Source organism: Chrysemys picta, chromosome 1 (genome assembly GCF_011386835.1).
Source record: "Chrysemys picta bellii isolate R12L10 chromosome 1, ASM1138683v2, whole genome shotgun sequence".
NCBI classification, from domain to species: domain Eukaryota; kingdom Metazoa; phylum Chordata; order Testudines; family Emydidae; genus Chrysemys; species Chrysemys picta.
This window is the reverse complement of record NC_088791.1, coordinates 319,706,746-319,726,672: the sequence shown is the minus strand read 5'-3', so window position 1 is coordinate 319,726,672 and position 19,927 is coordinate 319,706,746. Positions and strand designations below refer to the sequence as shown.

The 19,927-nt window shown below is 39.3% G+C and overlaps 1 protein-coding gene across 14 annotated transcripts in view; it reads left to right on the top strand.

The window, feature by feature from the left end:
- Positions 1-19,927, top strand: part of GRIA4 (glutamate ionotropic receptor AMPA type subunit 4) — a 285,358-nt gene that overhangs the window by 200,269 nt on the left and 65,162 nt on the right. For 13 of the 14 annotated variants that reach the window (XR_010597855.1, XR_010597856.1, XR_010597857.1 and 10 more), the window contains one exon: positions 12,168-12,275. Coding sequence is in view for 10 of the 14 variants with exons in the window: in XM_065581521.1 (XP_065437593.1) it covers positions 12,168-12,275 (108 nt within the window). In the remaining 4 variants the exon portion in view is untranslated. Of the gene's footprint in view, positions 1-12,167; positions 12,276-13,671; positions 15,842-19,927 lie in introns of those variants that run through there. The other variant, XM_005289992.5, reaches the window with a different exon arrangement.

Sequence of the window (19,927 nt, the reverse complement as noted above, 5' to 3'; positions counted from 1 at the left end):
ATTCATGGAGGTTAAGTCCATTAATGGCTATTAGCCAGGATGAGTAAGAAATGGTGTCCTTAGACTTTGTTTGTTAGAGGGTGGAGATGGATGGCAGGAGAGAGATCACTTGATCATTACCTGTTAGATTCACTCCCTCTGGGGCACCTGGCCTTGGCCACTGGATACCAGGCTAGATGGACCTTTGGTCTGACCCAGTACCACTGTTCTTATGTTAATTTTATGGAGATGTCCTATCTCCTAGAACTGGAAGGTACCTTGAAAGGTCATCAAGTCCAGCCCCTGCCTTTACTAGCAGGACCAAGTACTGATTTTGCCCCAGCTCCCTAAGTGACCCTCTCAAGGATTGAACTCACAACAGTGGGTTTAGCAGGTCAATGCTCAAACCACTGAGCTATCCCTCCTACCCATATGTTCTTATGTTAATGTGTGCAGTTGTAGTTTGCAAGCATGACAAATGACTGAACTCTGATATGGAGAAGGTGGACCTGTCCTGGTCCTTTCATGAATCCCTCTGTCATCTGACAATGAATATGTTTAATCTGGCTGCCACTCCTGGTCTAACTGCCTCTGGTTTTGGTTGTCCCCACATTGTGGACAACAGGCAGTAAGTGCATGTGGCTGCAGCACATAGGAACTCAGGGCTGAAGTTTCTATTATCTTTCGAGTGTTCTCTGTATATTCCACTCATAGGATGCTCTGGTGCAGCCTGTATGGTAGAATTCTAGTTGGTAGTAGCCCTTGGAGCATTCATGAGCCTCCCTTGCTCTTCCCTTCAGTGAACATTAAATATCCCAGGGCATGGGTATGAAAGGTCATGGCACTTCAACCTCCTCTATTCCTTCTAACCGCCACCAGCTGAACAGTTAGAAACTTGCTATCAGATACTTCGAGATCTATGTTGGCTAGTTAGTTTAGGTATCAGTAGTTAGTAGTTGTCTGTAGCAATTAGTAGTTATCTGTAGCAGTCAAGTTAGTGATAGATAGCAATCAGGATGTCTGAACTGGAGGCTAAAAAGCCTGTATTTAAGAGATGTCTCATGTCCGGTGGTGTTCCTGGTGTCAGACACACATGACAGATGTCTGGCACCTTTCGGAGAGGGACAATCTCCTTCAAAATGCTCTGTTTCCTCAACTTTTACTACACAAGCAAAGAAGGAAAGACAAAACTTCCAGCGATTTTACTACAAGAGGCGCTGTGAGTGAAAACATCTGGAATGGAAAGTGCACAGAGACCTGCTTCGCGCCAAGCAATTCAATCAAATGGGACAGATCCTCCATGGTACCTGGTACTACAGGATCCAAGAAATGTAAGGATCTGAAGAAAAAGAAATCCATGATGGTCTCAGCCTTTGTTTTTAGAGCCAATTTGATTCAGGAGGACTCATCTTCAGTGCCAAGTATAAATATCCAATGCTGGTTGATGTCTGCCTCTTTGCAAAGAGCAATCTATGAGAAAAAGATTCATCTAGACAGACTTTTTGAAGAACATTGCTTGGATGCAGGATCTTGAGGTAGGATCAGGAGATGTTCTTCAAATTTGATCGTGTTGGATCCAGATGAACTGGTTCTGAAAAGGAAAACTAAGTACTGAGGATGATGGGATCCAATAAAGATTCAGTACTCAGAGCCAGCATGGTACTGACAGCAGATAATTGTGCAGGCAGTGGTTCATTGTTCAACTCCATCACCAGTTTTGTTAGTAACTGGCCAGGTATTACTTCTGAGTAGGTATCAGATGTTGTGTTACAACTGATCCAACTAGCTGCTTCTCCAAGAATCAGCAGAAGGCTGAAAGAAATCAGGATTTCCCCAATACTCCCACCATCTAGGACTTCTTCACAAGAGAAGGTTTACTTGCCACTCTCTTTCCAAGGGGGTTATTATCTCTGGTTCCATTCAAACCACAAAGGGATTGAGGTCAGAAACGAGATACACATAGGAGACTGGATCTGGAGAAAGACTATTATAGACAGATTCATATATATCCACCAGATCTGTATGCACAAAGGTATTGTCAACCAGACCCATCAGTGGGTTTTTGACCTGACTGGCAAGTATCCCTTTAGTACACTGGCCATCTCCAGCACCTAATCAAGAAGATCCAATATATGGAAATAGACCTTCACCAATTCAATACCAGGAGAACATTCAGTTCTTGGATCTGAAGGATACATATTTGACAACACAAACAATGCTGGATAAGTTACCTATGGAAGTAAGGGAACCATTGTCTGAGGAGAGGGAATTACTGGAGCTGAGGGAGTCTGAACCAGATTCCAAAGATATGTCTTCTCCAGATGAAAATGTGGAGGATATTTCAGCATTATCATCAGTCAGAGGATACTGTGGCTTTTCATGAGCTAGTAACATGCATGACAAAAACATTAGATATTCTCTCAGTTTTGCTTGAAGAATCAGCCCATCCTGGTTTTGACATTTTGGGGGCTGCTGTTAGACAATGAGATACACTTCCTTTAGAACTGTTGTTGAAGCCAACAAAATCAATTTGGAATACTCCCTCATCTGCTCAGCCTTTATCAAAAAATGCAGATAAATTATATCAATTTACACATGAAGGGCTGGCTTATGTTTTGTACCCATCCATCTCCTAATTTGTTGTGGTTGAGGCATTTATTTAAAGATCGAAAGATCCCCAAATTGATTCTATTCTGTCTTATAAGGAGTCGAAGAGGTTGGATATTTTTGGAAGAAAAATATTTTCTTCAGCTACGTTAGCCATGTGCATTTCTAATTATGAAGCTTTCATCGCTAAGTAGCGATATCATCACTGGTGAAAAATGTCTTTGTTCCTCAATTCCCTACTGGAGGGACACAAAATGTTAGCCAGTGCTATTTTGACTACGGGATGAAATGTGGGATGAGGGCTGAACAATTTTAAGTCTGGCTTTTGACTCTTCAGCGAGGACAATAGCTTTAGCTATCACATTAAGAAGATGTGCATGATTAAGATTCATGGGACTTTCTCATGAGACAAAGATGAGAATTGAAGATTTTCCTTTTGAAGGAAGTCTGTTTAGTATACAGACTGATGAGATACTGGAGAAAATGAAAAATGTGAGATCCACAGCCAGATCTTTAGGTTTCTTTAATACAGCAAAGAGATCATATTCAACATACCACAGACATGATCTACCTTCTTCTTTGTTATTGCTTCCTTACAAATATCAAAGGAAGACCTATCATTACCAGCCTCAGTGTCATACCCCCCACCCTCAGCAACTACAAAGATAGAGGCCATTTAAACTTTGAAATAATAGGGCGAAGACTTCCACTTCTTCATCTTTGGCGATCCCCGCAAGATCACAGATTTGACATGAGGACACAGAGTTTTAAATCAGTCCAATTGGGCTTTGTTTATCCACAGTTTGGGGACCATTTGTCTCATTTTTATCAACAATAGGGGTTGATAACATCAGATAGGTGGATCCTAAAAGTTGTTGCATGCAGTTACATGATTCGATTCAAAACCCTTCCATCCTACAACCTTCCCATTTCCTTCCAGGGCAGGTAGTGAGTTCACAGTGAATAGTTAAAGAAAGAGATTCATTCTCTATTGGCAGCACAGGCAACAGAGATCATACAACAAAGTCAGATAGGGAAGGGGTTTATTCTTATTATTTGCTCATTTCAAAAAAACATGGGGGCCTTCACCCTGTTTTAGATTTAAGAATATTAAACATGTATATACAGAAATTTTGTTTCCACGTGTTATCTCAAACTTCTATAATTCCTTCTCTCTTCCTTCAGGGTTGGTTTTCAGCTTAGATTTGAAAGATGTATATTTCAAAAATACCACGTCACTTGAAATATCTGTGTTTCATGGTAGGAGATGACCATTTTCAGTACAAGGTTCTCCCTTCAGCAGCCAGAGTGTTTACAAAATGCCTGTCTGTAGTGGCAGCACACCTAAGAAGGAATGGGATGTTTGTGTACCCGTACCTAGATGACTGGTAAATAAAAGCATAATCCTATTGCATGTAAGACAATATGTTCCCTTTTTTGCCAGTCTGAGGTTACAAATAAAGTTAATTCTAGTCCCAACTCAGCAAATTCTTCCCAATTCAGCAAATCCTATTTATGGAAGCCATTCTAGATTCAACTGTGGCAACAGCTTTTCTCCTAGAGGAGAGATTTATAAAAATAAAAATTTCTCCCTCTCAAGTTACCACGTCCATCAATTCTCTTTTTTTTTCTGGTTGCTGGGTCTTTTGATGTCAATCTGGGCAGTGACACAATGCATTCATCTTTAGATGAGAGATCTTCAACACTGGTTAGCGATAAATTACAAATCAGGTTTAGGCAACATGCATCACAAAGTGATCATTCCACAACAGGTGTTAGCATCACTTTTGTGGTGGATAAACACTCAAAATGTAATGAAGGGCAAACCTTTCAATTCCCCTCTGCCTTCAGTAATATTCACCTCCGATACATCTACACTGGGATGGGGACATCTATACTGGCATCTGGACAACAAATTGATCACTGATCAACAAAAGAAAAGACCAAAAGTTCCTACCTATTACTATATTAGAGCTGAGGACGCTCAGACTAGCTCTAAAGTAGTTTCTACTTCAGGTACAACACATTAGTTCAGAAGATAACAGGCAATACGAGGGCACTATATTATCTGCACAAACAAGGGGGGACTTATTCCCAACAACTATGCATGGAGGCAGAGAACCTTTGGAAATGGTGTATAGAACACAACACTGCTCAAATAACAATATATATATAGTGGGGGAACAAAAAACTCTTGCAGATCATCTGAGCAGGTCAACATATTATATGCACGAATGGTCCTTGAAGAACGAATGGTAACACATCTCTTCAGTTCATGGGGAAATCCGATAATAGATCTTTTTGCATCCAACAGCAACGGCAAGTGTCAAAGATTTTATTTGAGATCAAATAGAGATAGTGAGTCAATATCAGATGCATTTACCCCCTTTCCCCTCATTCAGAGAGTGAGAAACAGAAGGCCAGGATGATTTTAATAGCGGCAGCATGGCCCAGACAACAATGGTATCCGCATTTAATTCACCTGTCAAGAGCCTGTAATGGAGCCTCTGCCACTGCTACCAGACTTGTTGTTTCAATAACTTGGGATGGTTTATCATCCGAATCTTAGAATCATAGAAGATTAGGATTGGAAGAGACCTCAGGAGGTCAACCAGTCCAATCCCCGGCTCAAAGCAGGACCAACACCAACTAAATCATCCCAGCCAGGGCTTTGTCAAGCCCGGGCCTTAAAAACCTCTAAGGATGGAGATTCCACCTCCCTAGGTAATCCATTCCAGTGCTTCGTCACCCTCCTAGTGAAATAGTGTTTCCTAACATCCAACCTAGACCACCCCCACTGCAATGTGACACCATTGCTCCTTGTTCTGTCATCTGCCACCACTGAGAACAACTGAGCTCCATCCTCTTTGGAACCCCCCTTCAGGTAGTTGAAGGCCGCTATCAAATCCCCCCTCACTCTTCTCTTCTGCAGACTAAACAAGCCCAGTTCCCTCAGCCTCTCCTTCAGTCTCTTCATTTAACAGTATGGGAAATAGGACTCTAGTCATCACTATGCGCCAAATTGACATTGCTGCAATCGATGCAGCTGCGTCAATTTAGCGAGTCTGGTTAAGACGTGCTAAATCGATGGGAGAGCGCTCTCCCGTCGAGTTCTGTAATCCACCTGAATGAGAGGCGGAAGCTATGTCACCAGGAGAGTGTCTCTCATCTATATAACGCTATGTAGACACTGCAGTAAGTTGACATAGGTTATGTCGCCTTCAGTTATGTAGTTTACATAACTGAGGCAGCGTAACTTACGTCAACCTAGTGCCGTAGTGAAGACAAGCCCTAGGATAGCTATAGAAAAGTTGTTCATTTGAAGTATAGCATGTATTGTTACATTCCAGAAAAGAGTCCATGCAGAAATGTTATCGTCATAAATGGAAAACTGTTTTATTTTGGTCTACTATGTATGATATAGAGCCACAATCAGCACCAATTAATTATATATTAGAGTATTTATTGTATCTTAAGAAAACAGTTCTTTCACTATTTTCAGCAAATGTTCTTCATTCAACCCTATCAACATATCATGTACTTGTGGATGGAAAATCAATCTTTATTAATGATGTAGTTGAGCTACTTATACGGTCTTAATAATTTATACCATCCAATAAGATATCCTGTACCATCTTTGGATCTGAATTTAGTATTGTCACAATTGATGAGTCCTCCTTTAGAACCTTTGGGGAATTATTCTTTATTTCATTTGTCTATAAAAAACGTATTTTTATAGCGATCACTTTGGCAAGACATATAAATGAATTGCTTGCGTTAATGGCTGATCCAGCGTTCACTGTCTCCATAAAGATAAAGTGGTTCTTCATAAACATCCTAGGTTTTTACAGAAAGTGGTCTCTGATTTTCACTTAAACCAGTCTCTAATTTTACCGATTTTCTTCCCCAAACCTCATACTCAGGATGGGGAAGCTAAATTATATACTCGAGATGTTAAAAGAATGCTGGCATTTTATTTAGACCAGACTAAACCATTTAAACAGTCCCCAAAATTGTTTACTGCTTGTGAAAAGAAGTTCAAGAGAAATGTTGTTTCTGTACAAATGTTTTCTAGAGGGCTAGATTCTATATTGAGGAGGAGTATAAATTGCGAGGGTTGTCCATTCCTCAGGGAATTAAAACTCATTCTGCTAAGTCGAAGGCATTCTCTATGGCTTTTTCTAGATACTTTTCTGTGGTAGAGATATGTAGAGCAGCAACTTGCAATGCTGTTCATACTTTTTTACACACTGTTCCTTAGCTTTAGAGTCCAGATCTGATGCAAAATTTGGCAAGGCAGTCCTTCAGTCCTTATATAAGTCAGACTCTATGGTCCCACCATCCTGACTTGGAGTACTGCTTATTAGTTTATCCCATGAATGGGAGTATGCAGAGGACTCCCTGGAGTCAAAGGAAAAATGAAGGTTACATACCTATAACCGAGGTTCTTCAAGATGAACTCTGTATATTCACATTCCCCACCTGCCTTTCCCTTGGAGTCCTACTTACCAAAGGACTTGGAGTCATAGGGGAAGAAACTTCGGTGGCTGAAGCACCGAGACCTTTTAAACCCTCTCCCTGGAACGCTTGACATTCATTGAAGAGAGGGACAAAAGACACACATGAGCACTCTAATGCCTACTACTAGCTTTAATTCTACCATTCAGACTGCACAGGTCAGAGCATCCCATAAGGGTAAATATGCAAAGGAAGAATCTATGTTACAGTTAAGTAACCATCATTTCTCTTTGGTCCATGTGGCACAGGGCAATAAAGCCTTGAGTTGACAGGGGGAGGTAAACACTTTTACTGACCCCGTATCTTACAGACAACATGCAGACTGAGATGGATGTCTGACAATCAGATTTGAGATAGACACCAAAGCCCTGGCCTACAATCTAAGGAACTCAATAGCTGGCACTCAAGGAGCATATTTGGCACTGGGCCAGATCCTCCACTGATGTAAATCGGCATAATTCATTGATTTCAACAGAACTGCACTGATTTACACCAGCTAAGGATCCAGCCCATTATATCACCTTGCCATCAGCTGCAGATAAGCATAGTTTACAATGCAGTCTACGCCATTCTGCTCTTTCCCAAGACATAACCCCGAGGACTCTGACAGATTTGGATACCCATAAGCCTACAAGCACTGTACCTTGTCTATTGCATGCTTTTATTTCCACTTATATTTTCACATATTTTGGGTACTTATGGGGCCTCTAACATGCAGCAGGATGCTTTATTCCTATCGCATAGAGTAATCAAATGTCATGCTTTCATGCAAATTTCATATGTAAGGTGTAGACACAGAGGTCAGAAAGGAATTCTCCCTCACGAAAATTAGCTAGATGCTTGCAATTGGTAAGATGCATTATGAATGGATGCAGGATTTAGGGAAGGAGTGTAATCAGCTGCCTGTGAGGGTTGTAACTTCCAGAGGAACAATACCTGACTTGTTGGATCAATGCTTTGATCCAGTATGACAAATCCTATATAATATATGAGAAATAAAGATACCTAATTGAACTAAAGGTCTGCTTTCCATGCCCTGCGTAAGATCACTGATGAGTCATCTGGCAATTCATTTCAGCACTTCCCTTTCCAGTCATAGTAACTCATGAATCAGAGTTTTAGAAAAATGATTTTTTGTTGCCCGCAGCTCTAATATCCACAGAGAGAGCATCACATAAAACCACAGCTTCTCAGAGTCATATGTTTCTATATAGTGAATGCAGATGGAGTAAAAATAAATCCTCCATGTTATCTGTTGTATTCTTCATTTCTGAAACAGTAAAGCCAAGACTTTCAAAAATGGATGCATAAAATTAGATCTGGGTTCTATCCTAAATCCAAATTCAGGCAGCTAAACTGGTAATCTGATTTTCAAAAGCCAACTGTTCCCCATGACTTAAATGTTATTGCTGGGTGACTTCAGTGGCTGCTACTGGGTGTTCAGCACTTTTGAAAATCAGGCCACTGATCTAGCTGCATAAATAGATTTAGAAGCCTAACTTTGAGCAGCCAAATTCAGCACTGATGTATGTGGGTGCAACTGTTGTAATGTAAATAGAATTGCACTTGCTTACACCATATAGGGCTGAATTTGGCCCTATATTTATTTTTTTCATTTATAATAGTTGAACATATTATCCTTGTGCCATCTCATAGCTGTCTTGGTAAATATTTTTTTATGTATTTGGCCTTTATTCAGTAATCCTAAACAAGAGTTATCTTCGGGCAGATTCTGCATTTGAAGGAGAGACACGCATACACACAGTGCTACATGTACTTAGAAAAACTGCCTGCCACTCCTCTAAAACCTACTTCCCCTTTGTCAGTGTTTTGATGTGATGCTTAAATAAAATAAAAATGAATTAATGGAGATATCCTATCTCCTAGAACTGGAAGGGACCTTGAGAAAGGTCATCAAGTCCAGCCCCCTGCCTTCACTAGCAGGACCAAGTACTGATTTTTGCCCCAGATCCCTAAGTGGCCCCCTCAAGGATTGAACTCACAACCCTGGGTTTAGGAGGCCAATGCTCAAACCACTGTGCTATCCCTTACTTTACAACACAGCACATCATTTGAGCTTTTGCTTCACTCCTGAACTTCTCAGCAGTGAGGAACCACACAGTTCAAAACAATCATTCTTCATTATAATGAGCTTCCAAAACAGCCAGGTTTCAATATCCATGTTCTGCCTTCATTTGGTCCCAAATTTTGACAGGAACTTGACATGTTAAGCTATCAGTTGTGTATGTGAATCCATGGCTGTCTGGATGAAAAAGTGTATTTTCTAGCAATGCAGCCTGTTAATAAAAGAAAACTGCCTTTTGCACTAAATCAGCAATGTTCGGAATTTCTTGTCAGCTGTGGACACCTAAATCAAGATGCCTGCAATTTTTACCAGTGGGAGGAGGGAAGGGAAAGATGCTTCTTACATGTAGTGAAGGACTTGCAGTGCAAAATGTTATTTGTTTATCAGTTTGTTTCATAAATGGGGAAAAAATAGAATCTCTTTCATTCACATTAAATTACTGCATGTATTTGTACATGTTATACATTGTGAATCTTAGGTTTCAGAGTAGCAGCCGTGTTAGTCTGTATCCGCAAAAAGAACAGGAGTACTTGTGGCACCTTAGAGACTAACAAATTTATTAGAGCATAAGCTTTCGTGGACTACAGCCCACTTCTTCGGATGCATACAGAGTGGAATAAATATTGAGGAGATATATATACACACATATATATGTGTATATATTTGTGTATATACATAATGGCTGAGCCATTACAAACATTGAATCTATCTCCCCTTGTAAGTATTCTCACACTTCTTATCAAACTGTCTGTACTGGGCTATCTTGATTATCACTTCAAAAGTTTTTTTTTCTCTTACTTAATTAGCCTCTCAGAGTTGGTAAGACAACTCCCACCTGTTTATGCTCTCTGTATGTGTGTATATATATCTCCTCAATATTTATTCCACTCTGTATGCATCCGAAGAAGTGGGCTGTAGTCCACGAAAGCTTATGCTCTAATAAATTTGTTAGTCTCTAAGGTGCCACAAGTACTCCTATTGTGAATCTTAGATGTTTCATTGCTGTGCTGCAGTGACCATTCACTGTTGATATGACTTTTGTCTCAGTAAATTAATTTCAACCTTCAAAAGAAAACAGCAAATGAAAAAATCACATTTTTTAATACACACAGGATTGTTAATGAGCATAGTCATGGGAGCCAGAAACACCTGAGTTCCAGTCCTGGCTCTGGCACTGATTTACTATGTGGTCTTGGGCAAGACCCTTCACCTCTCCATGTTATGTGGAGTTGGCTTTCTGTGTGGTAATGACCCAATGTTTGCATGGGAAAGATAGTAAGGGTTGAAGACATTGTTGTCCATGTCACTGATATGATGACATGTTCTAATACTGGGGTCTTGGGCCTCAACAGCAGAGTAACGGGTCTCCAAGTTATTTGTATCACAGTGCGTATTTGTGGTTCTGTTAACAAAGTGAAAGCCTTTCCATCTCCTACACTGACTCTGGCCCCTCACAATTTGTTACTGACTAATACCCAGCCCTGTGTCCCGAGCATGCTTTGTACAAGTTGGGCAGTAGAAAACAAAGGGGTAACCTAATTCCCTTCCCCCATTTTATAGTTGTTACAGGGGCTTCCTTCTCCCAGATCTTGGTCTTGTGAAAGCTGGGTTCACCAAGGAGGGAGGGGAAAGTGGCTGCTGGCCAATCTTTAGGCATCTCACAAATGTGGGTACTGCCAAATGACTCCTGGCCTGTAGGCCTCTGGTGGAGTCCTTTCAAGGTCAGTGCAGCTATTTGAATAATTACTGAAGAGAGGGAAAGGATACTTTCCTGATGTCTACCTTGCAGGTGTCCCCTCTGGAAATGAAACCACCAGGAGACTTCTCTCTAGTATATTAACTGTCCTACCTAAAGGCCACCTCAGATGATCTTATTGACCCAGATGAGTGTTAATGATAGTAGTGTCATTGTACACAGTGACAGTGGACATGGTGAGGTCACACGGTGTGGGAGAAGGACTGAATAAGTGACATTCAGTTTGGCCAGGATTTTCAAAAATTGATAGGTGCCTAAAGTTAGGATCCTAAATCCATATTTAGGCGCCTAAGTGAGTGGCTTGATTTTTACCCACTCAACTGCTCTGATACAAGCCAAGCGGAACTGAATGCTCAGCACTTTTGAAAATTAGGCCATTTATTTAGATGCCGAAACATGGATTTAGCAGCATAACTTTAGGCATCTATTATTCACAGTTTTGACCTCTCCCTTTAATCTGTTGCCGCTTCACCCACACGTGTATGTCTGTCGACTCTTCAATGGATTATGAAAAAAATTCCTGTTAAATATATAAAAATAGGTCAAAAGTGACATGTTGTAGAAAGACTAAATTGATTAGTATTTCACTGTTTTTAGGGGGGTTTTTTTCTCCTGAGAACTAGTTCATCTCATTTAAAAATTTAAGGGCAAATACTCAGCTGAAATAAATTCTCATAGCCTCACAGCACCCCTGTGAGGTAGGGAACTGCCATTATCCTCATTTTACAGATGGGGAAGTGAAGTACAGAGAGGCTAAGTGACTTGCCCATGATTCTGTGATGGAGCAGGAAACAGAATCCAAATTTCCTAAGCCCCAGACCAAACCACTGGACCAGCCTTTTTCTCTAACCCTGCATATTTAAGACACAGATGGTGAAATAATGTGAAATAATGACTGACCTTCACCCCATGCAGAGAGCAAGCACAAACCCCACGTGCTGCTTATGTCCCACTTAACCCTCAAACCACATGGGACTTAAGTTGTGCAAATGCCCTGTTGTGCCCCTTGGCCAAGGGATGATTATCTCCCCCCCCTCCCCCCCGCCCCCAAGACATGGAACCCAGCTATTGCTGTGCACAATAAATAGCTGTGACAGGTTCATTCTTTGTTGAAATTGTACCATTCTGGAACAGCAGCTAAACCACAATAATACTATTCTTCGTGTAACATCTTATGTTTATTGTTTTAAGTTACTATAAAAATGACGGTTTGTGTTGTAGGTTGGTTACTGGAATGACATGGATAAATTAGTTTTGATTCAGCATGAACCTTCCCTTGGAAATGAGTCAGCCATTGAGAACAGAACAGTAGTTGTAACTACAATTTTGGTAAGTTTTTTTCAGTGGTTTTTCTGGTATATGATCCAGACTACTTTCTGGTTATAGTCTCATTTAGTCTGTCAGATCTGGGGGGTTAGTGGGAAGGTAAAAGCTGCATATTTTAAATTTCTTGATTCTCAACTCTGTACAGAATATTTCTGGTGCACATTTGAAATCTATTTTCTCAAATCAAATGAGGGTAAATTCATCCGCTTTACATTTTTATTCAGTTTTTCCCATTGTTCACTGAAATAATTCTCAGAAATGTAAATTAATTCTATCAACCTCTGATTGATAATTTGTGGCTTTCAAGATGTTGAAATAAAAAAATGCCAACGGGAACAAATGAGAAAAGAAAATGAAATCAGGCTTCTGTACTACCAGGTGTCATTCGGTTAATATGCTATGCTTAAAAACAGCTCTATCTATTAGATTTTAAGAGCTTGATCCTGCGATCCTGGCACAAGGAACGCAGGATCTGCCTTTAGTAGTGTGTAAACTTCTAAACTGTATCCAGATAGTTAGCCCATGTAATAATGGGTTATTTGCTTTTCTATATAAACAGTACAGTAAATCTGGAAATTGAATTGGCATGTCTCACACAAGCCATTTCTTAAAAAATGAGTTCTGATATTGTTTAAGTTCAGTGTTTCAATGGAAAAGAAATAGTTAATTTTAACTGAATATTTTTCAGTGGTGCATAGTCATTCATTTTAAAGAATTCCTCAGAAGAGAGGAAGATGTGATTACTACATTAATCCACATTATAAAAGAAATAAATATATAGATTTCAAAATTACTTTTTCAAAGGAAGTCGTACAAACATATCTTTTAAACCGAATATCTAACGTATTTTTACCTCTGAAGTCAGATGTGCCCTTTAAAGCTGATGCTTGTCAAAGCAGACTGGCAAAGGGTGACCTTTACCTGATTATTTTAAAAATTTCACACCTCTGTTCACTGCCCTTTTCACCTATCTCATTAGACAAGACTTTTTTTTAACCATTCAGGATAAGGTATGTCTCAAATGAGAAGAAATATTCTTTATGTAATGTCAGTGTTCTTAAGGAGAATTATCTAAATTGATGCTGAGTTGAAAATAAACCAAGGGAAAAAGTAAAAGTGTTGCTGGGAAATGTTCTGATTCTAAGAATGCAGTTAGTTACCATATTGTTTGTATTATATACGAGGGTTTATGCATTAACTAGGTCCTGACAAATCTCCTATTGAAGGTTATCATTCTGGGATGCAAACCGAACAACGTACTATACAGCAATTCAGAGTGTAACTCCTAACCTAATTGTGTAATTTTTTGCATGGGACTTTTAAAAATATATGTATTTTTTTCCTAAAAAAGACACGGTAATAGAAAAATTATACTTCAGTACAGTCCTCCTCTTTTCAGCCTCTGATGAAGAATCCTATTTTAAGAAATTGATCAAGGAAGAAAAGAGTCCCACGATGCTGCGAACATTCCTAACTAAGGCTCAAGTATTAACCTGCAGTGTAGTAACATTGAGCTAATTTTCCCATATGGATTACTGTTCCTCTGACTGGATGGCCAGGCACTGAACCACCAAGAAAAGCTCTGTGACCATTCTGAAATGTCTAGAACAGATGATGTTAACCTTCAACTTTGCCGAGCTGAGAAGAAAATGATGTGAATAACAAGTTCTGAATTGAAAATTTTCCTCTCATACCAATCCTCATATCTTTAATTGGGGCTCCCATAAATGAACAGTGTAATTTCTGTAAATAGCTCCAAACTTAGGAGAAGCAAGTAAAAAAAATATTTAAAGGATGCCTGTTTGCCAAACGTATACAAAGGGAGGGAGGGAAAGAGGGTGCTTTTTCAATGTATTACTTTACCTGTCCTGTTTGCATATGTGCATAATAAATGTTATCTTTAGCAGAAGTTTTCCAGTCCACATATAAAAAGGACTGGTCGTATCATTTTTCAAACCAAGATACTGAATGAATTTTACAAAGCATGCCCAGTTTTCATGCAGCATGTCATTTTGGAATAAATACAATTATCCAAAAATATACCTATTGACCTAAAGTGACCTGCTCAATGCTTTGATATCCAGATGCAAAAGAAATCTGATTGGAATAAAAATATATGGGAAAATTCTATCTTTGGCTAGTCATGCATATCTCCCATTGATTCATTAGGAGCCGCACAGTTGGCTCTGAAAACAGAATTTGACCCCTAGTTCTTAATAGTCATCTGCAAAGGCAACAGATGTAGAATCTACAAGCTCTTAATCACAAAAAAGCAACATATTAAACTACAGTACATTTCAGAATCTTGTCATTTTGCTCTTCCCTGTACTTTACTCATTCGCAAATGCAAGACAGGGACTGGTGACCTCTTCACTGCCCTCTTCATATTGAAGGAAAGCTGATTCAACGTACATGAAAAACATAATTTTGGCTGCATGCGTTCCTTCCAGTATTAAACTGAAAAGCTTCTGTGATCAATGCTGTCAAGTTTTTCAGTCTGTGGAAGACCGATATCTAGGCATAGTAAAAGATTTAAGAGTTGTCAGCATGGCATGCTTTAATTTTTGTGTGAAGTAATATAGCACTGATTATTTCACTTTACTGTCTTATTTTGTATGTGTCTATGCTTAATTTGCTGTAATTTTACATTTTATTATTAAATATAAGATATGTAATAAAAGAAACTAGCTCTATACCCAAACAAACAAGTTTGATACTTTCAACTTTGGCAAAATACTATGGTCACCTGTAGTACAGTAAATATGCTTAGATTTTATTTTAAATTTTTGATTTATCATAAAGAAAAATACTCCTGGGAGATTGCTAGAGTGAAAAATTGAGACCTCTATTCTAGTGAACATTCTTATTTAACTGATATTTAGTTTTAATATAGCATGGTACAGTGAGCTTTAAGCATTTTTTTCAACACAGTACTTCAATATAATATCAACATAATAGGTATCAGAAGGCTAAGAGTGTAAATTACAAACCTTGAACCCATGAAACTTTGCGGTTAAATAAAACAAAACCGAAGCCCCTTAATGTCATTTCTTGGTCAAGTAGTTCTCAAGAAATCCAGCATTATGTACCATCCACAAACCAATCGTGCATTTTAGAATCCCCATTGACTTCAACACAAGTTTTATCAGAATCAATAATGCAGAACTGAGCCATTTTCTTGCACAAAAATCTTTTTTCCACATTATAATTTATTTTTGCAGTGTTTTAGAACATGTAAAAGGGACTTCATTAAAATAGGCCAACCTTAACCAAACAGTGTCAAGGTTAGTGTTTTTTTCTGACTTCCATTATTAAGTTGTGGGCATTTTACTATACACATCAATCAGCAGGAATGTAATGGAATGATTTGTTTCTATCTGGAAAGATACTTGTTTCAGTCACCCATTTGTATTTCAAAATGTTAAGTATTGTTATAGAATTGTGAATATAGAAGTAAAGCTTGTGTCATTTTAGTGATCTATGTTCAGTGCTCGTCACTGATCATTTCAATGTGGACTTTGTATGTAATTTACTTTCCTACAGATTATCATTAAACAGCTCAAACATTACGATGTTAAGTCCCTTTCAACAATAGCATATTTTGCACTAAGTAATTCACATCTATGTTTTCATTAGCAGGTTAGAGTTTATAGTCCTAAACTGTAATTGTGACTGTCTTCTGCAAGAAATTCTGTAGAACAATCGATCTATCTCAATGGGATAAATAGAATTTAGCATTAAGATATGACTAGGTGTGTTTTATCGATTATTATGTGTCATCGTTACAGAGTGTGAGCTTTCAATGTCATCTATATAATGTGTAGGTTAATGATCCAGTAAAACTTACCCTTTCGTGTCCTAATGCTATTATAATTAGAGGCTGCAACAAAACAGTGGATCCAAACACCCCCAAATTTTCAAGTGGAAATTCAAGCCCACTTTCTGATCTGAATGTGAAAATGGCCTTTATCATAATAATGCATCAGACTGAAGGCCTGATCCAAATATCCCTAAACATTCAGTTTGTAGTTTGAGCACATCTCTGATTATAATATAGCTCATATGGTAGACACATTTTTTATATATCCTACGTAAAGTAGTAGAAAGGAGAGGACAACCTAGCAAGAGAAAGGTAGTACGTGTTCCTGCTACTTTAATAGTATTACACCTCTGCCTCGATATAACACTGTCCTTGGGAGCCAAAAAATCTTACCACATTATAGGTGAAACCGCATTATATCAAACTTGCTTTGATCTGCTGGAGTGCGCAGCTCCGCCCCCCTGGAGCTCTGCTTTACCGTGTTATATCAGAATTTGTGTTATATCGGGTCACGTTATATCGGGATAGAGGTGTATTTCACATTTGTGGGTTTCACTCTATTGTTCTTTCCAACTACGATCAGGGTGACATTGTTCTAGGTGCTGTACAAACACATAGTAAGAGCCAGTCTCTGCCTCAAAAAGTACAGTCTAAATAGGTAAAACCGACAGAGGGTGGGAGGGGAAAGAAAAGCACAAAGAAGTGAAGTGACTTGACCAAGATTTCCTGACCAGGTTTCTTGAGTTCCAGTTCAGTGCTCTAACCACTGGATGGTACTGCCTTCACTGAGATCCCATCATGTCCCTCCTGGTCCCCCAACAACACCTTTCCTCAGCAGTTCTTCACAGGAGCATGAGTTGATGTGAAGATTGAATTCGCCTTTTTAAAAGGAAAACCAGGAGTATACAGAGTTTCCAATTTATTTTACTGTCTAAAGGCTACACCTTCAAAGCAGTCCAGCCCTCAGGGAGGAACACATGGAGAGTCAATGGCTGGGTGCTGGGTGGGAAGGGGATGTTGAAGTGGCTTCCTCCGTGCTTCCTCCACACTCGGCGCCTGCCTGAAGCAGCTTGTGCCCGGTGTGTATTTAATGTTACATGTTGTGTTTTGTTCAAGAAAAGCTGAATCCAGCAGTTTAACCAATCTCTGACTCGGCTTTTTTAAAAGAGAGTAAAAAATGAAAAGGTGCCAGGGCAGTGCAGTTGAAGGTTATAAGGAGGTTCTGTGAAGGAGGGAAATCTGACAGGGCCTTGCCACACTTTTAGCTAAGCCACTGCAAAGTGATGCATTGCCTTTGTCCTTGGGTTTTTTTTTTTGTTTTTAATCAGTTTTGTTTACAGAATGAGTGTATGGGGAGGGCCAAATTATGGTTAGCACTGCACATATGAACAGGAAGGAACATAAATGCATTCCTAATTTTAAGCGTGTGAATAGTCCCGCAGAGTCAGTGAGGCCACTTGTGCTTAGCCATGTGCTTAAGTACCTTCCTGAACTGAGTATGTAAGGAGATTGGGGGTGTAAGGAACTCCTTCCTCCCACCCCTCTTCTCCTCTGTCTGCACACAACATGGGTGTGATTGAATTAACAGTGGATGGGAATGCCAGGAGTGGGTGCAGGCTAGCATAATTGGCAGCACTTATCACCCTCAGGAAGGTATGTCTGGGTCAGGCCAAGGTCATTGCCATCCATCCTCCCCATTCTTGGCCTTCAACAGGCAGCACTGGTGGGGGGGAGTGGTGACTACCCCTTTTAGAAATTGTAGCAAGTGACACTGTGCAGTGGTTTTCCTTCAGTATCCAGGATGTATTATGTTATGCACAGTACAACTAAAGTAACGCATTGCACTACTGCATGAGTCCTAGAAGTGCTTCATATACTCCAGCCCTCCAGAGGTTCACATGTGATCTGCTGTTGTCATCCTCCAGTTTCCTCGGGGGATTTAAAGATGTATAGAACATCACCTGACCAGTCAGGATATGACTTTGCAAGTCGTCGTCCAAAGTCATCATGGACACTTCTCTATGCTCAGGGCCTTTTTTAGCTGTCCTTAGTGGCAAACACTCTAAGCTGTGGAAAGCCTCAAAGGCAGAAAAGGTCACAGAAAAGCCATGGAAAGGGGACTCCACCCCAGAAGCATTGCTTGGTGGCAGCACAGACTGTGGTAACATTGAAGAGATGACCGGGGAGGCAGGCCATGGCTAAGGGTAACACACGCATAATGTGCTCAGAGACCTGCCCCTGGGTTGAAGAGAGAATTGCTTTCTCCACCCTCCCTGAGTTGTGTTGGGCCTTAAACATGGGACCTTCTCCTCATGCAACTTGAATTTAAGTGAAAGAGCTGGCTCTTTCCTTTCAGATTACACAGTCAGTGTTCTTTCTCAAACTCTGATGCAACCATGGGACCAACCAAAGTTACAGAAGGGGTGCACTTACAAAAATAAAAGGCTAATGACACTAAAAAGATACATAACTCACTGCTTTTCCTCTTCTAAAACATAGAAGTTTGTGTCAAATTCCGCTCTTGGATGCATAGACAAGGAGCCAGTTGCTATCAATGGGAGCTGTATGTCAGTGTCTGAAGGCAGAATTTAACCTGAAATATTTACAAATACCAGGTGCTTATATTACGGTTAGCTTACACAATTTCCCTGTCACACTTATGTGTTTAATATTTGGTGTGGGGATATCAGACACTACAAAATTGCTGCTACTTACACATGATGTCCATGTGATCATTTCAATAAAGAATACTTAATGTACGCATTTGTACTTTTACTTTTGCCTATGTTCTAATTAGGCATGCAGTAAAAGATGTGAGTATGGAAGAGGGCTACACTGGTCACTGTTAAAGAATCAACATTTGCCAACTGTTATCATAGGTATCTTCTATACTGAGGAGAGGAGAAAACTGTGGTGACTCAGAAGTTTTTATGAGGTAGACTTTTGGGAAATGGTTACTTTAATGGCAAGTATTGTACTTTGAACTGATTATCCAAAAAGATTATGTAAAATAATTGAAGATATCATGTATTATAATTTTCATAAAAAGAAAAATACTAAATTCTGAATCCACAGGGTGTCAAAAAAGACAGTATAATAATATGGGAATATTGTGACATTTCATTTTGTGCAATCACATACCATACATTATCATTACAGTGTAATTTACATACAGAACATAATATCCATTTTTCTGAGACAATTTTACTTGCAATTTTCTAGCTCATTTATGTTATAGAATGACTCTACAGTGACTTCTTTTTGCATACACTATGCAAAGACAGCATTCTTCTAACATTACGCTTGTCTGTGCATATTCCTTGGTGTGTCCCAAGAAACAGAGAACCTGCACTGTCTCTGTAAGGGGGAAAGTAGGTATTTCCTCATGAGCATATTAGTGATTTCTATTAAAATGCAAATTGCCTTCTAGTAGCCAAGGCATGGCCAAATATTTTAAACAATGGAAAGCAAATAACCAACCAGACTATGCATCTGACTATATATGTAGAGGAGCCACAGCAAGTGAAAGGATGTACATAGTTAAGTCAAAAAGGTTAGATTATGTCCTTACATTATCCAACATGCATTTGCATTATGTAGAGCTCCAGTCGTTAGTCAGCCTTTTAGCTTATGATATATGGCAAATTTCTATTGTGAGCTCTCTCACTTAAAATGGTAAATTTCATATAAATGCTTGAATTGTGTGTGTTTATAATAAAAGGGTTTTTAAGGCTGATTTTATAACATTTATAAGCAAGTTAATAATGTCAATAGAATATATATATAAATAACATGGATTTCTGTTAGTGCTTGGAAATATACATGTGCTAGTGCT